This window comes from Microtus pennsylvanicus, chromosome 10, assembly GCF_037038515.1.
Source record: "Microtus pennsylvanicus isolate mMicPen1 chromosome 10, mMicPen1.hap1, whole genome shotgun sequence".
Taxonomy (NCBI): Eukaryota; Metazoa; Chordata; class Mammalia; order Rodentia; family Cricetidae; genus Microtus; species Microtus pennsylvanicus.
Window position 1 is genome coordinate 62,010,926 of NC_134588.1, and position 24,911 is coordinate 62,035,836.

General features: G+C 41.2%; 1 protein-coding gene across 1 annotated transcript; it reads left to right on the forward strand.

Moving 5' to 3' along the window:
• Nucleotides 1-1,166: 1,166 nt before the first annotated feature.
• Nucleotides 1,167-23,233, forward strand: LOC142858132 (regulator of G-protein signaling 5-like). The gene is made up of 4 exons (XM_075987341.1): nt 1,167-1,231; nt 11,184-11,294; nt 16,662-16,857; nt 23,150-23,233. Exons 1-4 carry the CDS (start codon nt 1,167-1,169, stop codon nt 23,231-23,233), a joined length of 456 nt encoding a protein of 151 aa, XP_075843456.1.
• The last annotated feature ends 1,678 nt before the right edge of the window (nt 23,234-24,911 follow it).

The following is a 24,911-nucleotide window of genomic DNA, read 5'->3' on the forward strand; positions in this document are numbered from 1 at the left end:
AACTAGCTCTGTAGACCAGGCTGGTCTCGAACTCACAGAGATCCGCCTCACTCTGCCTCCCGAGTGCTGGGATTAAAGGCGTGCGCCACCATCGCCCGGCTTTTGAAATCCTTCTTGTTTGGGTGTGAGAAATATGTAAAATATCTACATTAGCACATCTGTGTCTTTGACCTTTCGACTTCACACACATTAAAGAAAATAATAAAGATGTGGTAGACATTTATGAAAACCTGGTGTAAGATTTTATGATCCTACCTCCACACTCATAAAGGATTGGTTTTCCTTTCTCAGAATAGTGACTCTGAAACTCCTACAGCACTGCGCTCTGTCTGGTGTAGGCACCGATCGCTAAACCCGCAAAGCCCAGAGAGTGGAAGAACAGCAGACAGTTCGCTCTCTTCTGTTGCTTTATTCAACTCCTGTGAATACTTTTCTCCCTAACCCCAATTCAAAGAATTTTACCTGAATGACATTCCTTATTATTATAGCCATGTTTAGGACCATCCTTGGTTATAAGTAACTGGCTTGGGCTGGCGGGTAGCTCAGAATAACAAAACTAACCTTTGCTCTGTGAAAACATGACAGAGAAATCAGGAAAAGCAGCCTTGGTGACACTTGGAAACCTCTTCTGGTCTCTTCAGTTATGAAGTCCTAAAAGCTGACAGTGTCGAAAATTTCCTTTGTGTGCATATGAACAATAGGTTTCTCAGACTGATTGTCCTGTGAGAGAACATAACATTGATATAAGATTTTTTAAAATAAGAGAATAAATAAACTTCTGCTGGCAACAAAGAAAGGCATAATTCAATCACTCTAAAGAAACATCTCTATAAATACATTGGGAGGTCTGGCTTCGTGAACAATAAATTGTATGCAGCTCCTTTTCCATTATACCGTGTTGGTGAGACAGTTCAGAGTTGCACTGAGCCAGAAGATAATGGGATTACATAATCAGGATTTTATGTCAGGAAGTCCTGAGAGATCAATTAGCCCAACCGTAGCATCTCACACTACGAAAAATGAGATGAGAAAGATCATCTTTTTAAAGGCCATATTACCTTGAGTCACAGTTGTCAAAGAAAGAGAAAACAATGGTATTTGCTGAAGGGAGACATGATCTAGAACTGTGATGACAGGTATAGGGACTATTGCAGTGGGTCCTCGCAATGGCGGAGAGCAGACTTAACTCTGAATATAGTATAGATAAGTGGGAATTTATAGCAAGGGTAGGGTGAGGTAGGGTGTGGCAGTTTAGGGGCTGTGGGAGATTCTGAGTAAACCAGCTTAAGTAGAATTGCACCAAACCATCCAGGGTGATCAGCTGATCCCCTAAGACTGGGGAAGGATGGAAATCTCTTCAGATTTCAAACATGGGGTTTCTGGCTGAAGTGGCTCAGTAGTAGGGTTCTTCTGCTAACAGTGGGTATCACAGAGAGGTACATGGATACTCACAGTGGAAGACCCACTAAAGGTTGGCCAAGCACAGACTCTGGCTTTGTCAAAACTGCAACTGCAGCGTGCAGTCCAGGGACCTGAACCAAACAAGCCCGTTTCAAAAGCCTAAGTGGATGACCGTTTTGACACTTTCCTCTGTATACAGTTATTTACAAAGCAAGATGCACGGGCCTGTGATTGCTGAGTTCCCTGACCCAACAGAGCTGACAGCATGACAGAAAGCATAACGGAGATGGAAGAGGAGCAGGTGGGGTCTGGGGAGACCAAATCCCAAATAAGGAATAGGCAGAGAATAAGGCCGAAAGTGGTCTCCACTCTTAAGATTATCTTTGACCCAGTCCTCTTCATAGAGGAAATGCCTGGAGGCAAAGTGGAGGGGAACTTGTGGCAGTCACAGCTGCAGTATAAAACATTAATTTTTCACTTATCCTAAAGATAAGAAACAGAAGTGAAAATGTGATAAGAACAGGGGACCAAAGATTTTGTGAGAAAGAACTCTGAGACAATAGCTCCCTTTACCTGAGACAAGGCCTCCATTCAGGCCTTCTGCTTCCTCATGGTTCTCATCCCCAACATTTTGCTTTTAGAAACAATAGATATCCTCCTCAAATAAACAACACAATTATAAATAGCACAGAGAATGTGCATAATTACTATAGACATAAAAATAAAAGGGACAAGAGGTACTCTCCTCAAGAAAGCAAAATCTGTAAAAATTCAATTGGCAAACAGTGTTGCAGATGTGAGCTAAAAATATAAAGACACTAAAGACAATGAAAACGGGGCTTGCAGTGAGTCAAGGACAGTAAAAGAAAGGGGAAAACAAGACCTCATTCCTCAAAAAGTTAAAAAATAATCTCTACAATGTACCTGAGTCATTTTTTTTTTTTTTGGTTTTACAAGACAGGGTTTCTCTGTAGCTTTGGAGCCTGTCCTGGAACTAGTTCTTGTAGCCCAGGCTGGTCTATGAGTCATTTTTAAAAATATGATTATTATTACTAAGAGCATGCTTGATATAAAACATTATCTCCTCAAACATGAAAGAATAAACGGAAAGGTAATTAGAGATTTTATTTTGAGGATTACATTTATGACATCTAGTATGAGTAACAACTAAAAAGACAAGAGGATTGAAAGAAAATAGGATAAAGTGGGTGAGTTAATTTACATAACTAATTCGAATACAAATAGATGCATTTGTGTATATATACACGTGTATATGCGTGCAAATATTTTAATAATAATTGTCCTTGGATCTTTTTCACAGGAAACAGAATACAAACAGCAATGGTGAATTGATTAAACATGAAGGAAGGAAGGGAAGACCGAGTGAGAGGCAGACTTGATGGTGAATCCAGAGCATGAGCTGTACACAGGGCCATCGATATGACTACCCACGGCCCTGACTAATGGGAGGAGCCCATGAGTAGAAAAGAATGAGACGGACTCAACCCAGTAACACACCAGTGATCGACAGGACTGGTACAGACACACAGGAGGATATGGAAAGGGGTGGTAGTTAGTCCAAGTGAGGCAAGACATGCAAACAGTCTCCACAGGGAGTGCACCCCCAGCTCTGAGGGGTGATTTCTGACACGAATCAGTTCTCTGACAAAGCAGACGTGCAACAATTCAACTCACTTCTGACAATATCTAGAAAGCTCCAGCATCGGCCCTTTCCAATTAAAAGACCCAGACATACAAGACTGTGACCACTTCAGATTCCAGTTGTGAGTTCCAGGTCACCAGTGTTTCTGATTAACCAGTTATAAATTAAGAGTTTTTATTCTGTAGGCTGCCATTTTGTCTTGTTGACCATGTCCTTTGCTTTACAGAAGCTTCTCAGTTACAGGAGGTTCCATTTATTAATTGTTGTGTTCATTGTCTCTGCTACTGGGCTTATATTTAGGAAGTGGTCTCCTGTGACAATGTGTTCAACCCACTTTCTTTTCTATAAGGTTCAGTGTGGTTGGTTTTTTTTTTGTTTGTTTGTTTTTTTTCTTGTTTTTTGAGACAGGGTTTCTCTGTGGCTTTGGAGCCTGTCCTGGAACTAGCTCTGTAGACCAGGCTGGTCTCGAACTCACAGAGATCCGCCTGCCTCTGCCTCACGAGTGCTGGGATTAAAGGCGTGTGCCACCATCGCCCGGCCTCAGTGTGGTTGGTTTTATGTTGAAGTCTTTGATTCATTTGTACTCGAGTTTTGTGCATGGTGATAGATATGGTTCTATTTTCATTCTTCTACATGTTGATATCCAGTTTTGCTAGAACGATTTGTTGAATATGCTTCTTTTTTCCATTTTATATTTTTTGCTTCTTTATCAAAAATCAGGTATTTGTAGATGTATGAACTGATATCCGGATCTTTGATTCAATTCCATTGGTCTTCCTGTCTGTTTTTATGCCAATACCAGACTGTTTTCAGTACTGTGGATCTGTAGTAGAGTTTGAAGTCAGGGATTGTGATGCCTCCAGAAGTTCCTTTATTGTACAGAATTTTTTTCCCATATGAATTTGAATATTGTCCTTTTGAGACCCAGAAAGACAAATATAATATGTACTCACTTATAAGTGGCTTTTAGACGTAAAGCAAAAAATAAAAAGCCTACAATTCACAATCCCAGAGAACCTAAACAACAAAGAGGACCATAAGAGAGACATTCATGAATCTAATCTACATGGGAAGTAGAAAATGATAAATTGGGAGCGTGGGGTTCATGAGAGAGGGTACAAGGGAAGGGAGGAGGAAGGGAGGGGAGTGAAGAAAAACATACAGCTCAATAAAAACAATAAAAACGGAGCTGAAAAGAAAAGGAGTTCCCAAGACTCTCTTCTCTTGGTTAACATTTTTGTTAGGAGGGCCCACGGAACTAGGTTTACCTTACCAGTTTCTTGCAAAGGGATCCGAGCACAAAACCTTCTCTACCCAGGTAATTGAGGTGTGTCCCCTCCTGACACATGGCTGCATTCTCCAAGCCAGAACTCTGAATTGCATCATCCAGCAAGTTTTTACAGAACTAAGCTCAGGCCTCCTGCCCCCTTCAGTTCCCAGGAATGTATGAATGATGCTGAAAGTCCCAGTCTTCAAATTACTTGTCCTTCGGTAACCAACCCTGCCTTAGGGTTGTCTAGGAGCCATCTATCACCTCTGATCTCCAAGATGGGTTCATTATCATGAGTTAATACATAGTCTATCCTGAATAAAATCAAGTGTGAGAACTCTGTGCCAGGAGTTATGAAAAAAAATTATTATTATCCCTATCAACCCACAAATAAGTCCATCAGCAAAACTTGGGAACTTTTATTGGCTTTAGGTATTTAAGTTAATCTTTGGCTCAACACTAAGCTGTATAGACAGCGATACATACTAAGAAGATGGGGTTAAATATGAAAGCAAGAAAAATAATAGCACTATTTCTACTACAACTGTGGGGTAACCAACTGCTTTCTGATTACATCTGAGGCCTTTTCCACAGGAGGACATTTCATGACTGCTTTTATATCATCCTAAAGAAAACCCCATGGGCAGGAGGTAGGTCCTAGGGTAGTACAGGCTATTGCTGTTTTGTTCAATGGTCATTATGTTTGTATCCACAGACTTGTCCTGATCTTGACACATTGATCAGAGGAGCTTCCTTTTGCAGTGGACAGCAGGTAGTACAAAGATACACAATTCCTTAAAGTGCCGTCGTTCTCCACCTTTCGCCCACTTCTGTCACTGAGGGTTATTTTATGCAAACTAACCCTAGGGTCATTTACCTAAGGTACCAAATAGAAATTGCATGACTCAGGTAAGAAGATAGGCATGTATTTTAATGTCCCACTCTGTATTCGATGGCTAAAACAGAGGCACTGGGTGGTTTCTTTTTAGCCAAAGGAAGTAGGAGATGCCAGAGTGATGGAATCTTTCCCTATTCGAATGGAAGCAGTCATGTTCAGAAGAATTCTGGGAGGGGTGGGGAAGAAGCGAAGATTGTGTGTGTGTGTGTGTGTGTGTGTGTGTGCGTGCGTGTGTCTGTGTGTGTGTACACGCATTTCCATAGATATTTATCGCTTTTTTTAGGAAGCAAGAAACATATAGTTTTCCACTTTTGTGGAAAGGAGCCTGCAGGGTTTCCTTAGCCAGATCCAGGGTTCTTTAACCCACAGCCATTGTAGCGCACGCCTCTTCGTGGCCAGCAGGGGTCATCTGCACCACAGATTTGGGTTGCATTGAGTTTAACCATTTCTAGTTTAACCATCAAGCCTTTTGGAAACCTGGTTTGAAAATGCTGCTCTACACACCCCAAGCTTTCATCAGAGTGTCTTTCTTCGTGGATGTACCTGAAATGTGTCTGGAGTCTAGGATTAAACCTGCCTGAGATTGCCAGATGCGTTACAAGCACGGGGCCCCTCAAGGCCCCTCTGTGTCTCTAACATAGTCAGATGTAGCCTTGCGTTATTTTTAGCTTTCCCGTCTCCTTAGAATATAGCCTATGTGAGCGATGTGGATAACTGGATCTGTGCCCCACTTGAGCCCTGCTTGCCGGTTTTCTTCTCCCTCTCCATTTTCTTGTTTTTATTTTTGGGACTGGAAACAGACGCGAGGGCCTTGCCCATGCTGGGCAAGTACTCACCACGCTTCCTCCTCAGCCTCACACCTCTCTATCGCCAGCGACTTTATAGGGAGAAACCGAACTCAGTCATTTTATGGTCCTTGCAGTCGTCTGGTGGCTTTATGTCTCCCCAGTGAACCTAATTAGTCGACTGTGATTTGAAGCAGTCGTGTTCAGAAGATCGCAGGGAGTTGGGGCAGAGGCATAGCTGAAGATGGTCGCTAACAAACATTGGGGTGTGTCTGTGCGTTCCCATGGGTGTTTATTGCTTTTTGTAGGAAGCAAGAAGGCACATAGACTTTCCCCCTTACATCCCATCAATGTTTTCAATGATGGATAAAACATCTACAACATAGTTTGCACGGTGTACACCTCTTTGGAGCTGTTCCAAACATCACCAGGGCCAGAAACACCATCTTAATCCTTGAAACATCCAGAATCTGAGCTTCTCTCTAGGTTCTCATTCACATTTTCTCCAGTGCAGTTCTATTTCTAAAGAGGCTGAGTGGCTTCTGTTTGTAGGGAGACCTGGTGCTGGCCTTGCACACACATTGCCTCTGAAGGTTAGAACTTGGAATTCCAACCCCCTGGCCAGTGTACCCACACGGGAGCAGACTGAGCCTTGCACAAGGCTACAACTATTCAGACCGATGCAGCTTGAAGTCGCTGGCGTGATTCATCTCTAGAACTAACTTTCTCCGAGCATGCAATTAAACTCTCAGCCAGGCGTTTCCAATTGATTTTATTTCAGAACAAGTTTTTGTTTTTGTTTTCCCCACTTGTAACACAAAAAGATAACAAGAGGAGGGAGGAGGTAGACCAGAGAAGATACAAATTATTCCTTGTTAATCAGCATTAATGTAATTTAACCCGGGGAAAATGCCTAGTGTGCAGTCAAAGAAAGCGAGAGATTGTGGCTGGCGAGGTAAGCAAATTAGAAGGTTTTCCTGTCTAGATAGAGATGCTTCTGAAACCAAATTAATGTCAGATGCTTTCAAGTTTTTCTTTAGAGGGGAGGGGGAACTAATTAGGCAAGGTGAAGCCGTTTTCCAGGACCCCTCAAGCAGTGTAGCAACTCTGTGTTCTTTCTGTTTGTTTTGTTGTTCTAAGATGCTCAGTATTCAGAGTGGCTAGGACTAAATCATTTGTCAACTTTAAACGATTACTGCTTGATGAGATAAATGCAATAATATTCATGCTTTTCTGTGTGGCTGCAAATGAATAATTAGGTCAGGTGACTTCCTGATAACTTTCCAATGTCCTCTCCTTCAGCCTGTATACTAAGGCAGGAATGAAGTGCTTCCCAAACAGGACTTTCCAGAGAATACTGCACACACAAACACACACACACACACACACACATTCCCGAGGCAAACAAGAGGAAAAGAGTACCTGCTGTTCCGGTATAGTTACCAGCTCTGAGAAGGGAAAACACACATGAACATGCACATGTGTGTATATAGTGAGTATCATACATCTCAGGGTGGCTATGAAGGGCAACCCCAAACTTCTCATCTACCTGCCTTTGCCTCCTAAGTCGTGGGATTATAGACCTTTGACACCACACGCAGTTTAACTGGCTCTGCGGGTCAAACCCAGGGCTTCTCACATGGGAGGTAAACATCCAGCCAACTGAGATTCATCCGCAGCCTCAAAACGTGATTTTTAAAAAAATAGCTGATGTAAACAGCACTTCTCTAGATCATTACACACACACACACACACACACACACACACACACACACACACACAGCCAAACCCACCGAACAGATGATATAGAGAAAATCTTCCTGGGGTTTTGGGGAAGCCTTTAAATTGCCTTTTCTCTACCTTTAACTTTTTCTTCCACTCATGCCAAATATGCCACAGGCTAGGGGCAGCATGGTGTCCCTTGTCACCCTTCCATTGGGAAGATGGAGACATGACAGCCTCGTTTAATTCAGCAGTCTGATCTGGATGTCACATTTCATGAGCCAGCAGTCCATTCACGGTCTTCTCTCTGTCCTGCAAGACCAGTCAGGTGAATGTCCGCCAGTTTGTGAGGAACACAAAAGGTCTCACTCGTTTGGGTGATGACTGGACATTCTCCATCTCTACCTCTGCTTCCTCTGAGAAGGCCCCTTGACTCTTCCTAATGGAGACTGGGACTTCCTCTGCAGGGCCTGTTCCCTTCTGGAAAGCCCAATGTAAGATCTCAATAGGCTATAATAGGCACCTGGACAGCAAAGACCACAAGGCCTATGGGTGTTCATATGTTTACTATGTGCTACCTAATACAGCAAACATAGTTTGTAAATTAGTAAGACATGTATGCATGAATGAATGAGTGAGAGAAAGAATGCATATATTAAAAATGCCCCACTGCTTTGTTCTAACTACCCTCTAATACATGACTATTACTCATGCATAGGAGATTATAAGCCAGTATCTTTCTACCTCACAAAAGAAAATGGCTCAGATAAAGCAAAAGAGAAAAGGTCAAAGAAATAGAAGTTGTGTGGGGGGGAGCAGGAAGCTCCCAAACATGAGCGCTTATCACTTATGTAAGTGTTTGGTGAATGTAATGTTGTGTCGAGGTCGGCGTTTGGTATTAGCTCCCCTTATATGTGCTAAGGAAAAGGTATGTGGAGGCCAAGAAGTGGAGGACTCTGTTTACCAGATAATATAGAGAGAAGATAAGCCTTCTCTCTCTGACCGTAATGCTACATATTGACCAGCAGAGGGCAGCTTCAAGTGTTGCCTACATTTCCCAAACAACTCCCAATAATATTTTTGTTCCAATTAATGTTATATGGATAGTCTTACTTTCTGAGTTAGAATACTCGAGGAAGCTTTCGTGATTTAAAAATAGCCTATGTATTTTTTTTGACCCCTCTATTTGGTGCTTTAGGTAGGAAACAGGTTAAACAGGGCTGAAAACAGCGATGATGCAGCTGAAGCTAACTTTGCAGAAGCAGAAATGTGTCCAAATGCTGTGCCTAGTGACTCACACATGCTAGCCCATTTAATCGTCACAAAAGTCTGAGAACTTGCTATTCCATCAGTACCGATTTCCAAGCCAGAAAAACTTAACATCAGATAATTTAAGTAACTTGTAGAGCCTGGAGTCAAGTTAATGTGTTATATAAGACATACCCATCAGAACGCTTTCAATTTCAACCACAATGCTTTGTTCCTCTGAGCTCTACTTGATGTTACCGAGTGCTAGAGCTAGCTTTGCTCACTGAGAAGCTTCTAGAGAAAGAATGGAAACAAAGAGAGATATAAATGAAAAGGTAACAGAGTTAACAATTTCTAAGTCAGTTACAGCATCGTATTTTGATCTCAAAGGAAGTTCAATGTAGTAATTGGAGATCTTTGGGGTTTGTAAGTTACAAGACCTGGCTTTTTAAACTTTGGCTTTAATATATATGCACAGTTATTCATCTTGGCCATGTGTTCCACCTCTTTGTTTTCTCTGTGCATGAATTAAGAAAGTATGTTTGCGCTATCAAAATCCTGCCTGGTTACAGTGTGACCCCATCATAGCTCTTTAAGGCTTTGCTGATGTTTGACACTGACTGGGAGACAAATGTTAACAGATTGGTAAGAAACAAAATCAGGATAATTTTAGTTCACCATGACAAATACTATTGAATAGTTGCCAGGTTGCCAAGCAACAGTACCAGGCACAAAGATTAAAAGGCACTTAAGACTCAACTCCTACCTTTAAAGGGTTCTTCTATACAGCTTGGAAAACAGGCACGGACCAATAACCATAATGCAGTACAATGACCCAATAAACCCTATCTTAAAGGCGCATGTGGGACGCCACAGTGACAAAGAAAGGGCAGTCTGGGGTGTCCTGGGAACTCGTATCTGAGATTAGGATTTTAGGGCTGACGAGATGTCTCGGCTGGTAAACATGCTTTCAAGACAGCCTGATAACCTGAGTTCCATCCCTAGGAAACACACAAGCCTGAAGCTGTGGATCACATCTGCAACCCTGGCACTTCTACAGTGATGGGAGGTGGAAACAGGAGAGTTACCTTGAATCTCCCAGAGCATCGATTGGGGTCCTCAGAGTAGCAGAAATTAAAGACTTTGGCTAAACAAGGTGGCAGGAGAGAACTAATGCCCAAAAGTTGTCCTCTGAACTCCACAGATATGTCTTGGCAAATGTGAACACACACACACACACACACACACACACACACACACACACACTATAGGTACATATATGTATGTAGATAGATAGGGAGATAGATAATAGATAGATAGGTAGATAGACAGATAGATAGATGTATATATAATTTCCATGGTCTGTTTAAATTATAAAAATGAAGTATAAAATGAAGGTGATTTTCTTCAAAAACTGGTTTTAAAACTAGGTGAAAATCTTTACATTCTGTCCTATGATGGAAGACCATCTAGAATTCTGACCATATCTTCTCACTAAATGCTAAAGTTAAAGGACTATTGAATCTGTTGCCCATCTACTGGAGATTCTTCTCCTCTACGAAGGCTGCTGCGAGGAGGATACTACAGCAGCTATAATGGGACAGTGAGCAAGGATTTTTAGAACAATTCAGCCAAACGTAGTTTAGTTTTAGGAATGGAAATTGCTTACGAAGGCATCTAGCATTGCTCTGTCATTTCAGAGAAAGGGAACAGAGATCTGTCAGCAAAAATAAAATCAAAACGGTTCAAATGTAATGCATCTAGTTCATGGCCAAAGCCAGAGCCTTCAGGAGCCTGCGCCACAGTTCAGTTAGTAATTACATATTTGAGAATTCTGGAGACAAACTGATCAGGCTTCACCACAAACTGACTGGTTGAGATATTTAAACTTCCTGTCATTTGGTTTTCTTCTTTGTGAAATGGGAATAAGACTGGATTACTAATCATAAGGAAATTAGAAAATATAAATAGGAATTAGATTGGTATGAGATAATACAATTTAGTTGGTGTCTTCTAAGCACTATTGTTGGAACTTGGGCATCCTCCTTTCGACCTTGATGTTCTTTTTGTCGCAATAGAAGGGAAAGGAGCAAATGAGGGTCTTTGCATTTTTCTTCCTCTGATGCAGAAAGAAATCACTGTTTTAGATTTGTGAGCTCATGTATCATTCTTGTTCCCTGACATCTATCCTTTCAGGGCCAAGGAGATCAAGATCAAGCTGGGAATTCTCCTCCAGAAGCCAGACTCTGTCGTTGACCTTGTCATGCCATATAATGAGAAGCCAGAGAAGCCAGCCAAAACCCACAAGTGAGTCATGAATATGGATTCCGCATCTTTTCCTCCAGACGATGGCTGTTTTTCAGTGTACAGTGCCGTCATTCATCTATAGCACTACCCTTTCAATTACTGAAGATCATTTGAGTCCTCAGAGAGTCAGTTCATAAATATTTTATTTTTTAACTCCTCTGTGTATAGACCACAACATTAAATACTTGCAGAATGGAAGTAAATAGAACCCTGCCTCATCTTTGAAAGGATGAACTGTACTTTATAAAGTGGTACCAGCCCCTCAGTTACTGACTATAAGGGCAAAGCATCTGATAATTTATTGGCTGGAATCAAGTAACCGTGATCCAATTAGTGAAGAGCCCTGCACACTCACCAAAGAGTAATAGCCAAGTCTTTTCCTTGGAAGGGAAATGGAGCAAGATCACACTAAGGAAAAAGCAGACAATTTAGGACTCAACAGTTTCTTCTTGAACATCCAAGGTTCCCTTCCAGGTAAGCAGAAGAGAAGAACCAAAACTTCAGGGCAGGGTGGAGATTCGCCTAGCTGTTCCCACTTACTGCACACCAAGCATTGTTTCCCAACTTATAAAAAACATACTCCCCACAGGGATTTTACAGTCCTCTGTGTCTCAACTTCAGCTGTGTATATCTTCCCCACCCGTGCCCTTCCATCTGTGTAGGCATGGCAGGAAAGCTGAATTCTACTCCCATGAATCCACCTACTTTAACTCAGTAACGCCATCCACACCATCACATGGTCCACCATCTTCCATTAGCTCGCTAGACGCTTACTGTTCAGTCAGATGCTCTCAATCTCCCCTTTATAGCAGAGGTACCCATAGAAATGAAGAAGAAGGGAAGCCAAGAAGTTAAAAGGATGCCAACTCCGTCATCATGCCATCTAAAAGCTTCAAGATCACAGACGTGTGGAAAAAGTGCAGGAGTTCCATTTAACTTCCATTTCTCTTTCTTAACTTAGTATTTGTAGAAATTGGCCAACCCATCCTTTGTCTAAATGACCTTCAACTTAATATAGTTGATTGACTGGAAGATGCAGAACTAGGTTATTCTGTTATAAAGTCATTTTCTATCATCCTAAGTGGATATTTCCATTTTCCTCTTTTATTACTTCAAAGTGTTCCCAAACCGGAAGTGAGGTGTAATTGGATTTTCTACATTTAAAAAGGAGAAACTAATTGAATGTGAAGCCCGAAGCCACAGGCTGCCTGTCCTAGTAGACAGCAAGAACCACACTGCATAGCCAGTGGGTCAAAAAGTCTATTTTGAGGCAAACAATGTGGTAATTATTGATCTGTTGGGATTAACATCTCAAATGTAGCTCTCTATTTCCTGCTTTGATCTGTTCTCTAGAACACCACACAGACACCCGAACCACTTGGCTCTTAGGGAGTCACGAGAGCTACGGTTGGAGAAACCCAGGCCTGAAATTCATTGTCTTATTTGCTCTTCTTGTCTTCTATTCCCTCTCTTCTTCCAAAAACATTGTTTGTCTTTGAGAAAAAGAACAACCCCTCTCATCCCCAGGGGCTGCTGTGTGTGACTGCTGCCTTCCACCGTGAACTGAACAAGTGCCCCTTGCAAGCACGCATGCTCTGCTCTGCCTCTTTACATAGGGTGGGTTTCTGGGCTTTTAGCCTTCAGGTAATGGCCTTGCTCTTCCTGAGCTCAGCCAAACTCATATCTTCACTTACACATTTCTCTGTATTTTTTTAACCTGATTTATTTTCTGAGGAGAGAATAAATCTCTTGATTGAACGTATGTATTTTTAGCTTCTCTCATCTTCTTTGGGCAATTACTTTGAGGAAGTATTTTCTATTTTGTAATATATTTTAACTTTCCATCTGATTAAAAAAAATAAGACCCGGGAAAACAACAGAAAATATCCATAGTCTTAGGCCAAATCCCAGCTTCTATTATTACTTCAGGATTCAAAAACTGGTCCTGGGTCTTCTTCCATTAGGAGAAAACAGGTATTATTTTATGCTGGAAAAAGTTCTCTCCCTCATGCTTTTGGCTTTTACACATTTCTCTCCTTTGCTTTCATTGGATGATGTTTGCAGACTTTCATCTGCTCTGTCAGTCCTACATCCTTGATGAAGGCATTGTTCCTAAGGCTGGGTGTCGGACTTAACACAGACTTGACCTGTTTTGTCTTAGCTCCCTCTTTATCAGAACTCTCTTCCTGAACTTCTGGTCCTGTCTCCCCCTTCTCCCTTCCCTACTTTGCCCATCTCTGCCTTTTCAAAGGTTCTGCTGCAAGTCCTCAGAATGAATAATAACCAAAGTTTGTAAGCTACATACATTGAATTTGTAATAGCATTGTGGTTTGTAATACGCTGAATTAGAAAATGTCAGGGGCAGACACTCTTTCAAGTAGGTTTTCATACTCTAAATGTCCTTCCTTGACATCTGTTATTAATTTTTAACTGAAAGTATTGATATTATTGTGTTTACCACTTTAAAATTCCAGAATGACCTCCACAAATTGCTAGTCCAAACCCTGGCTGGTGACAGACAGTCACAGCATGGTATCCTGTGTGTTCCTGCACCTGGTTAACTGTAGAGTGAGCCGAGGAAGGGAATATGTGCAACTTTACGGATACAAAGAAAAGACATTTCAAAAGTATGTAACATATTCATGATGCAAAAAGGCCATGGGGGTAAGGACACAAGAAGTGGGCATGGACTTGAGCCTGCTTGTGTTCTCTAGGACAGTAAGGAAGAAAACAGGAGGCACACCAATGAACTTGAGGTTTGTTTTCTTTGTCAAAATTGAGAACCCGGGAAAACATGATCAAGCATAATCAAGTAAATACCAGACGCTGTATAGAACACCAACTAAACCAAAACAAAAAGGAAACCAAAAATCCAGCCATTGGTGCTACCAAGTTAAATTCTTCCCTAAGGCTGGTATTGACCCGTGTTGCCAACAGGTATAGCAATGGCTCACGGCTCTGTTCATTCAAATCTAAATAGTGAGTCATCTGTGGTTTTCAACAAAGCTGCCTCTGGGTAAATGGAGCCAGACTTTGGTTACCTATCAATTTGACCCCTGTTTATTGAAAGAAGTCCTTCACAGTATATTTTGCTCATGACCCATCAGGTCTATAAACATGGATTGAGTCTTTATCCAATGGCCAACAGATAAGAACTCTAGATGAGTTACTTGCCTTGTTTTGATGTCCATATGCAGGCCCCAAATTGAACATATTTTCTTCATCTTTGCAGCCAACCTCGCCTATTCCTTCAGACTGATGCTGTGGGAATAAGAAAGAATGGGAAAGTTCTCTAGGAATGATACCCTACCTTGGCAGGGGTTGTGTGTCCTATTAGTATGTGAACTATTTAGCAAGTGGAAAGCAGTTAGGAGTGGAAAAAGCTGTTGTTTCCAAACTGATGTGGTCACTTCCTGAATCAGGTGGTATTTGCACTGGACATTATAAAACACATAGTCAATCACTCCTATAAATGTTTATCTTGTTTTTCATCTGAGCCAGCTTCCTCCCTGTCACTCACACCCACACAGGGAGAGCTCTGTGCTCACCGTCCGTGGTCAGCAATGACCTTGCCAACCAGGATGCTCATTGGTCATTTGGAACTGCATCTATCTTGTTTCCAAAGAAGTCACGTTTAATGAGGGCTGGCAAATTCTGAGAATCAGGACAGGATGAACTTGTTACCTCCTAGACTGGTAATCAGAACGCTGGCTACATGCCGTGGGGGGATCTGTCCTACTCAACTATGTCCTTAAATCAATTTGGCCTAATTTCACCCCCAAGCAGGGTTGGCACATGTCCCTTTCAGGAATTTAATCTTGGTTGTGATGTGCTGCTGTTATTGACCATTACTTGGCTTTATAATGAGACCGTTTGGGACAAATTGCATCTGGTAACATGTATAAGTCCGGGGCACCTGCTTGTGGCATTGTTTCTTCCTGTGTGCCTTTATGCTAACCAAAGAACAGGGCAGGAAAAGCTATTTCATTTTATGAGACTGTTTATAAAATCAGGAGGCTCAGGGAGTGACCCAGGCCTACCTTTTGCTCTGAGTTAGTTCCTTTTGTCCCATTGTATAACAGGCTCTTGATTCTGAGAACATCTGAACTTGATGGTTGTCTGCTATGTGTAAAGTGTTAAACACATTGTAAATATGTACATGCAAAATAATATGTATTATTCCTATATATAATTCCTATATAATATAATATAATAATATATATAATTCCTATATATAATATAGGTTACAACAAAGTATAAGCACACACACACACGTGTGAATTGTCTCAAACACTTACTAAACAACCTAAGACCTTGGGGATCAAAACACATCTTCAACTTCGTCTCATAATAAATACCTTGCCAAATTGGATGATAAAGACCAAATGTGTGCTGGAGAGATGGCTCAGTGGTTAAGAGCATTGCCTGCTCTTCCAAAGGTCCTGAGTTCAATTCCCAGCAACCACATGGTGGCTCACAACCATCTGTAATGAGGTCTGGTGCCCTCTTCTGGCCTGCAGGCATATACACAGACAGAATATTGTATACATAATAAATAAATAAATATTAAAAAAAAGATAAAGACCAAATGTAGTCATTCAAGGGTTCAAACTCAGTGAACACAGGAAGATAAAGTCAGCTCTTTGCCCCCAGACAACAGCAGCTCACCTTTGTGCGTTCTGATGAAAGAAGAGAATTGGTGGTTAACAAAGGGCAGCTGTGGGGTTTCTGTGCAGATGTTCAGGTAACAGCAGTCAAGGCATAAGTTATATCTTGACGACTAAACCTTTTGAGTCAGTGTCTCCAGCATTTAAGCTTGACCTTCTGACTCAGGAGATAGTAATGCTTTTCTTTTGGGAAAAAAATTCTTCCAAAAAGTATCTCTCTATGTTAATTGGAAGGAGAAAAATAAATAAATGTAGATTCTATTTTTCAATCATACTTCTAATATGGAACAAAATCAAGCTGTCTTAGTGAAATAACTTTGGCATTGGAGTGTGGCATTGTGAAACTTATATTAGTTTACCCTCTGTGACAAAATGGTTGAATTTCATTAACATATATTTGAAATAAAGATCGTCTTTGGACTCACTCCTATGGGATATATAAGACTGTTAGACATGACCAGAGAACAAATCGACTCCAAAAAAGACCTGTCTGGTCAGATTGTTCAAAAAGCAATAAAAATGCACTGTAGATACCAGAGAGCCAACAGCTCATCAGACCCAACAACAGAAAATAACCCTTCTACCCTATCCTGACTATTGTCTCATTTCCATCTCAGAAACCAGGACTGAGTCATTGTCATGCCTGTGGTTAAATTCCTTCTTACGCTGTCACCCTTCTCCGTCCTTATCATGGATGTAGGCCCTCGCTGGACAAGGCCCTGCAGTGGCGCCATTCCCTGGCCAAGCTTCTCCACAACAACTGTAAGTTCATGTGGTTCTCACGAGGGTCAGAATGGGGACAGATACAGAGCACCTTCATTCTGCTCGTGTCCTTCTCCAAGTTGTGGTCTGAACACGGAAAGGGCATCCTGAGACTGGAGTTGTCCAGCTGGCCAGTAGGGAAAGTGTTGCGGGAATTCTAATAGGTCTTACTAATAAAAACTCAGAGTCAGATACTGGGGTAAATGCTGCAAGATCAGAGAAATAGAATAGCCAGCCACTAGAGAGACATTTTACCTCTGCCGAATCCTCAGACTGAAAGGGGGAAAGATTCTCAGAATGAGTGTTCTGAGCTTCTGTCTCCTCCAGCCTTATATGCCTCTCTCTGCCCAATCATATCGCTTTTGTCTCTACCACTCTAGTGCTGGGGTTAAAGGCATGTGATCCCAAGTGCTGGGATCAAAGGTGTGAGCTCTGTTTCTCTTTAGACTGATTCAATTTTGCCTAGCCCAGGGTGGCCTTGAACTCACAGAGATCCGTCTGCCTCTGTTTCCTGGGTTTGGGATTACAGGTGTGTGCCTCTACTCCCTGGCTTCTGTGGTTAACTAGTAGTTTAACTCTGCACTCTGATCTTCAGTTAAGCCTTATTTGCTAAACCATAAACAACATATCACTACAGGAGAGCCACTGTAGGAGCATGGGAGGAGAGATGTTTGAGTTTCTGTTCATGCCTCTCCTAGTTTCCTGACATAAGCCACTGACATGGCTTCCTGGTAGAGATAGGTTCTCCTCCAGTCCAGGCTAACCCTCAGATTCACTGTGTGTCTGAGGATAACCTTGGACTCCTGATCTTTCTCTCTCCAACTCGAAAGCACTGGGATTGCTAATAGGCGTCACCCTCCCTGCTTCTGTATGCTTCCTCACGTTCTTGTAAGTGAGACAGATAAACCTCTCCTGCTTTGCCTCATAGATTGAGAAGGGCTAGAGTTAGTCTTTGAACAAGCCATGGACATCTTAGCTCAACCTGCTATCAACTACTCTCCTGACCTAAAAGTGCTCTCTCCATTTTTGGCCAACTATCTTCACACTCTGCTTCCTCTTTTGTTAGCCTGCCTTTGAGTGCTTCATTTGAGATGCAACAAAGATACACAATCTCTTTAAGATGAAATACCTTGTTCTTAGGTCTTTATCTACTGAAGTTGTCTTTAAGATGAAATACCTTGTTCTTAGGTCTTTATCTACTGAAGTTGTCTTTCCTGAAGAGCTAACCCCAATGACAAATACACCCAGTCTTCCTTGGCTGTTTAGAAGGAGTTATTTGCTCTAAAGTTCCATAGCCATTCAGCAGCACAACTTTCCTGGTGCCTAGTACTTTCTGTCTGTCTTGTTGTTTTCCTTCCGGGATAGGCCACAAGCCCATTGACAGTCAGGATCTAGTCTTTTTCTTCTGGGCAATTTTAAAAGATGAACTGCATAGTCTGTGGGTAAATAAATATCTGTTGGCTGATTCACTCTAAGTTTGTGACCAACTTACAACACCCAACTTGTTTCTTTGCATCAAAAGAATGGAATATGGGGATTTAAGGAGTCTTTCTAATTAGCGCTATCATGAATAAGAAGAGTCGAGTAGATGACAATGACTGCGTGGTGGATTGCATATGAATATCTTAAAACAAATTTCTATTTTTATCTTATATGTGTGTTTTTTCTATACATACTTATGTGCACAATACTTATGCCTAGTGCTGGTGCAGGCTGAGAGAGGGTGTCATATCCCCTGGAACTGGAATTATAGATGGTTATGAGTTGCCTTGTATGGGCAAACTCAGGTCTTTTGCAAGAGTAGTAAGTGTTCTTAACTACTGAACCATCTCTTACATGAATATTTTCACAGTTTGTTGATGTTGGAGAAATATATGCTTACAACCAATAAACCCAACAGCCTCTAATTTTTGGAGCAGAGACCCAGAGTGTCTAACTTGAAAAATCTGAATCACATTCACTTCTGATTCTCTTCTGAAGCCTTTTTTTTTTTTGCCTTATGTTAAAGAGAGTACCATATTCTGATACATAACATACAAGGTATTCAGTAAATATTGTTTTGAATTAATGAGCAAATTGAGTTTGCATCTTGGGACCTAGAAGTTGCATGAATGTATAATAGCCATGTAGAACAAAAATATTTGTATTTGTCTTATTTCAGTTATTCTGGGGCCAATCACATTTTGACACGGTAAACTGATAAATTACATAGCCTAGATAGTGGTATTCGCTGCTGTTATAAAGAAACAAGAGTTAATGAAACTGTATTTTCAGAATTCTTTAGGGGGAAGATAAATATCAATGTGTCCGTAAACAATTGTTTTGACTCACACTAATTCTTAGCTCCACATACTCATAAATTTTATTTTAAAGGGACGGGGGCTGCTAGAATAAAAAAGACTAAGGGTGAGAGCTAAGCCAGAAGTAGATAATGTTAATACTTAACATTGTTGAGGGACCAAAGTCTTTCCAATTGCAGACAGATGGTTATCTTAGTGTGAACTTGAGGTCTGAGGATTTCACAGTAATGTTTTCTACTTCTCAGAGGATAAATTATGCTTGTAGCTATGCATTTGTTCATATATATATATATATATATATATATAAAATGTGTGCATGTATAATTTCCTCAAAGCAATAAATGGCAAATCATTCAGTAGCTATTTTAGCCAATGCTTTTTTTTAAAATGTCATACCTATCCATTCAAACTAGCCCCATTAATGAAATAGCTTGAGGTATGGGTATGAAAGATGCAGAAGAAACAAAGAAACTGTAACTTGTAAGGCAGATGAAGCTATGAGTAAGATTGTCTGTTATTACTGTCTGTCTGTTGCTTCTCCATTGTGTTTCTATCACTCTCTCCTCTCTGATTCTCTCTCTGACTCTCCTTTCTCTATGTCTTTCTTACTGCTCTATCTCTGCTCTGTATATCTCCAGTCATTTCTAAGGAGGAAGCCTAGAAGGACAGGTATGCCCAGATAGTTCTATGCCAGCATCTAGACATTTCAGCATCATCAGCCTAGAGAAGCATTATGTGGCCTGTTACCTGCATATCTGCCATTATCCCTCATGGATTACTGTAAATCAGGCTATGGCTGCCCAATATCTCTTATGACGTGCTCTTTTTTAATCTACTGAAACTAATAATCAGTACCAGAAATAATGATATTAACTGTGATTGATGCAAAAACAAGTAAAAAAATGCAGATACATTGAAAAATGTCTCAAAATATAATGATCCCTTTCTGCAGTCTTGACTTGAGAAATTTAAATGATTTAAAGTTCAGCATGTTGGCTCATATCTTTAATTCAAGCACTTGGGAGTCTGAGACAAGAGCATTGCTATGAATTTAAGGCTAGCTTGGGACACATGGTCAGTTCTGGACCCATTTAGACTACAGAATAAGACATTAAACAACAACAACATATACCACACACACACACATTAAAACTGAAGGGGTAGGGTAACATTTTTGCTGATTCATAAGGAACATTTGGAATTTTTGTGTTAATATAGGCCATTGCCTCTCAGGGTTGACAGAGTTACCCAAGCCTTCATTAAATCAAAATTTTCTGTAGTGGAAATAAACCCAAACGGACTGCTATTCAATCTTTTCTCATTAGCAAGTACCTACTTACTCAAATTTACTTTTCAATTATTTTATGCATTAATAATGCGTGCACATACATCTGTGTGTGTGTTGTTGCGGGGAGGCCAGAGGGCAGCTTCCAGGAGTTGGCGCTCTCTCTTGTCACTGAGGGTTCGGAACAGAACTAGCTCATCAGGTCTGCCAGCCAATGCTTTCACCAGCTGAGCCTTCTCACTGGCCCTAAAAATGATTTTTAATCACTTGGGGTCTTTGGCTTTTTTCTTAAAATATACCACATTCTTAAAGTTTTACTTTCAGTTCTAAGAGAGAAGCCATCTGTTTACATTTGTTAGGTTTTTAGGGCACATAACAAGCATGTTGATCTTTAAGAAAACAAAAATAGATTGCACGTGGGAGCTTATATAACTCCCCGCCCCCAGCACTGTCGGGGATACTGATTCTCCCACTTGAGCATTTTTAAGAGCAAATGGATAAAGTCAGTCTGTGGCAACACAGTTGTTATTTGGGTCCTCTTTTCCCAAGGGTTGTAAAAGGTCAGAGTATTTCCTCAGACACCCCTGTGGACTGGACTGTCCCTCAAGGCACAGAGCAGCTGGCCCAGGGTCATCCTTCAGCTTCCATCTTCACAGCCTGCCTTGGCTTCTTCTTCTCTGCTTTCCAGTTTTCTTCCTTCTATGTCCTGGTCCACCATCTTGTTATCTCACTGATGGACAGCCATGATTTCCACTTGTGACAATGATAATAATGAAAGTGATATGAAAGATACTTTTATTCATGTATGCCTTGTTCATATATATATGTGGGTATATATGTATATATAGTTATTACTGTCTGTCTATCACTTCTCCATTATATTTCTCTCTCTCTCTCTCTCTCTCTATATATATATATATATATATATATATATGTGTGTGTGTGTGTGTGTGTGTGTGTGTGTGTGTGTGTGTGCATCTATTTAATGATTGCAATCATCTTGAGACTTGAGTGCAACAACCATTTCTATTTTTCAGAAAAAGAATCCATTATTCTGAGAGCTAGGTAGCTTGCCTCTGATGTTCAAAATTGAGGTATTTACTTTTCTTTAAAGTTCATGTTCTTTGGTCCTGTGGGTTGGAGGGATATGCTGATTTCATAGCTCACTGAGATCCACTATTAAGAATTGGTATTATTTAAGCTACCTGTGCTTGTGCCCTGTATGTAGCTACTGAATACAAGGGCAGTGTGACAGCGTCAAGCACGTCTGACCTAAATGCTGTACAGACCACTGTGCAGCAATGGCTCTTCAGTACCATACAACCAACCTTAAGGACGAAGGAACCCAATGTAAGATTTGGGATAAAGTGTGGGGTCTATTTTCTTCCCTTTGAAATGTAAGACTGACTACAGCTGGTTTGTAAAGTTATGAGAATTAAACTAAACAAACAATAGATGCAGAAAAAAGCACATGAATGTTCCAACTAATTGATGCCAGTGAGTCCCTGTTTCTAGCCTTTGACATTCGTCCTTTATTGAGACGGCAGGATTTACTGTTCATGGGAACCAAAATAAAACAAGGTAACAGTGCAAAGGGTATTTAAAGTCAATATATCACTGATTGACTGATGAAGACCAGATATGCTCAGGTTTCAAGGAAGCTTTGGGGAAGTCTGTCTACTCTTATCTTTGCTATCGATGAAACCAAACCAAAAAGCTTATTGAAAAATCCAAGATGGCCACAGCCAGACCTGTCCATCTGGTCAGGTTCTGTAGTCCATGGTTCTCTTGAATCCAATGTAGACACTGAATTGTCATCAAGGTTTGAAGTCCAGCACATCGGTGACTGAGTGAGCTATTATAGATGATTTGTAAAGGGAAAGATTCCTGTCATCTCTCTTCTTATGCATATGGAACAAATCTTATAGAGACAACATGAAATACTTATCACTTTGGCTGTGTAGCATCCTTAGCTGGTCCTTTCAAGAGATGGATGTGGATGTGGAGATGTTAGTCAGTTGGAAAAGCACTTGGTTAGTGTGTATGCAGCAGGTCCCGGATTCAATCCCCCAGGACAAACTAACCACTCTGTAGATAAAGCGCTGGTTCATCGCTGTGCGTGTTATCTGGTCAGAACTGCTGCCTCCTGGTTTGTTTCCGGGGAAGACTGGTTCTAAAGCTTTGCCAAGAGTCCTTGGTCACCAATTCTTCTTCACATCAGAAGGCAGGGTGCCTAATGGTAGAAAGTCTGTGAAATCAAGTATTAGTTCACTTGCATTCAAATTTGTTTGATAAAACCACTTAACAGAGCCAGGATGTAGTAGTGCACACCTTTAATCCCAGCACTGGGGAGGCAGAGGCAGAGGCAGGTGGATCTCTGTGAGTTCAAGGCTAGCCTGGTCTATAGGAGTGAGTTCTAGGACAGATAGAGCTGTTACACAGAGAAACCCTGTCTTGAAAAACCAAAAAAAAAAAAAAAAGAAAGAAAAAAGAAAAAAAGAAAGAAAAGAAAAAATACCCAAACACCTCTTACTAGAGATAATATCTTGAACCACTTAACTTGTATATATATTCTTAAGTTATTGAAGGATGAAATAGCATATGCATAAATTAACAACAGGTGGCGGATGCCTGGTAGGTGTCTAATGCCAGTTGCCTCTGAATCTGAGTCACGTTCTTGCTGCAGCATCAGCTTTTTTACCTTGAAACAGCAGTGGTCTTTTTTCCTTTGCATGACATCCCTTCTGCCCTGTGTCTTGCTGGTGAAAATTCGGCTGCTCTGGCCCCTCATCCAATCCTGAAGCCTATGCTGACTCAGTGACCCTGTTTCTTGGCCCACAGGTGAACTTCGATCATTTCACTAAAGACATCACCATGAAGAACCTGGTGGAACCTTCCCGGAGCAGTTTTGACCTAGCCCAGTAAAGAATTTACGCCCCGATGGAGAAGCATTCGCTGTCCCTCTTTGTGCGCTCCAGGTTTTATAAGGAGCTAATCAAGTAGCCAGCTGGTCAATTGCCAGATTACCAGGCTTCAAAAATCACCCTGTGAGTTGACTTCTATCCTCTGTAGTAACACAGCGTCCCCCAAGCACCTGCACATTTCCCCATAGCAGCTTTGCTCCATGATACCCCCAAAAAGGCAACCCCTAGACGGTTGCTAATTCTTTTGCTCCTGTTGGTTCGGATGTGGATTTGTGGTCTACTAAGGGCCTTTACTTCTCTTCTTTCTGACTGCTTTGTAATGAAGGTCTGTCCACCAAGTGTCTGTCAGCCTGAGTCACAGAAAAATATACTGCTTACCATAAAGCCGTCTGTGAAAAGAATAGGTGTTAAGATTGCTCTTTGAACCAGGCTGAAAAGAAAAACAGATGCCAGGGTCCCCTTTCAGGGCATTTGACTGGTCTTATTTATTGTTTTAATTCTCATCCTCTAACGATTTCTGAATCCAGTTAGTAAAAAGCAGGAAGCTGTTTAGAAGGCAGCCATCATTCGATTTTTAAGCAAGTACCTTTTCCCACACCGGCCTCTCGTTCCCAGCATTCCTTTATACACTCTAAAGAGGAGCTCCGATGCATAGAGTGAGTAGGCTTTGCAAAGCCAGTCTGAGCCCAATCCATTTCGGTTCAGCCCTTACACCTCCAAACCACGAGGGAAAAAGTCAGCCTTTGCCTCTCCCAGTTAGAAATGCTAGTACCCAAGAATCTGATTGAGCAGTTTGGAAAAAAAAATTTCTGACTTTAAATATCTTCTTCATATTAATTGAAACATCAAAATGTCTAAAACTGCCCAAAGAGTTTCACACTCACCCAGGTGGTTCCTGTTTTGGAGACCACAAATGACTATTCTTACAAACTGTGTGAGTGGCTATGTTTGTCGTTTGTCGAAGGAGGGTGAAGTGTGGTGGTGGGGGACACCTCAAGGGCAGTGCCCTGGGCTACGAAAGAATGCAGGAAGCATGCTTCTGCAGTCAACAACAGCATCATACATCCATATATCTGCTGTATCTTTATATAATTTCAAATTTAAAACAATATATATACATATACATTCTTCTAACATTTAAGGCAATAAATGGGGGTCAGGGGGTAAGTATTCTGGCTCCAAAGGAGAGGCCAAATGTATTAAGATTGGCCTAAGATTTTTCTGGAGGAAAAAAAAAACCTTTCTGTTAACAGCAGTTTCCATGGCAACGAGAAGAAAATACATTCTTTTAAATCTGAGAAATTAGAAGAAGTGGGATGACCTCTGGAGGAAAAGAATGCGTAACACTTATTTAGCATCCCTTCCCCTCCCCCCCTCCTCTCCCCCTTTCCAGTTTTCCTTGAGCAAATTGCCTGAGAAAGTATGAAGCTTAGTGTGTAAGCCCTGGAGTGCTTGTATCTTGTGCTACGAGAATATTGGAATTAGTATGGCTTCTACCCTCTTGGAACCAAAAAGGTTGACTTTCCCCACTGAGGAGATATCCGGGACACTAAATGAAAGCTTATAGGAGTGAGTGATTAATACAGCACATATTCAGAATCTTTGGGGCTTTAACCTTGTTTAATTGCTTAATAATAATCATACTCATCAAGTAGAGGAGCTATGTAGCCATCTTACTC

What these genes read in the sequence shown, in the direction of transcription:
- LOC142858132 (XM_075987341.1), top strand. Translation starts at nt 1,167, where the DNA reads ATGGCGGAGAGCAGACTTAACTCTGAATATAGTATAGATAAGTGGGAA. An exon ending in GAATTTATAGCAAGGGTAGG is followed by an intron (nt 1,232 to 11,183) that starts GTGAGGTAGGGT and finishes CTATCCTTTCAG; the next exon opens with GGCCAAGGAGATCAAGATCA. An exon ending in TGGAGTTGTCCAGCTGGCCA is followed by an intron (nt 16,858 to 23,149) that starts GTAGGGAAAGTG and finishes CTTGGCCCACAG; the next exon opens with GTGAACTTCGATCATTTCAC.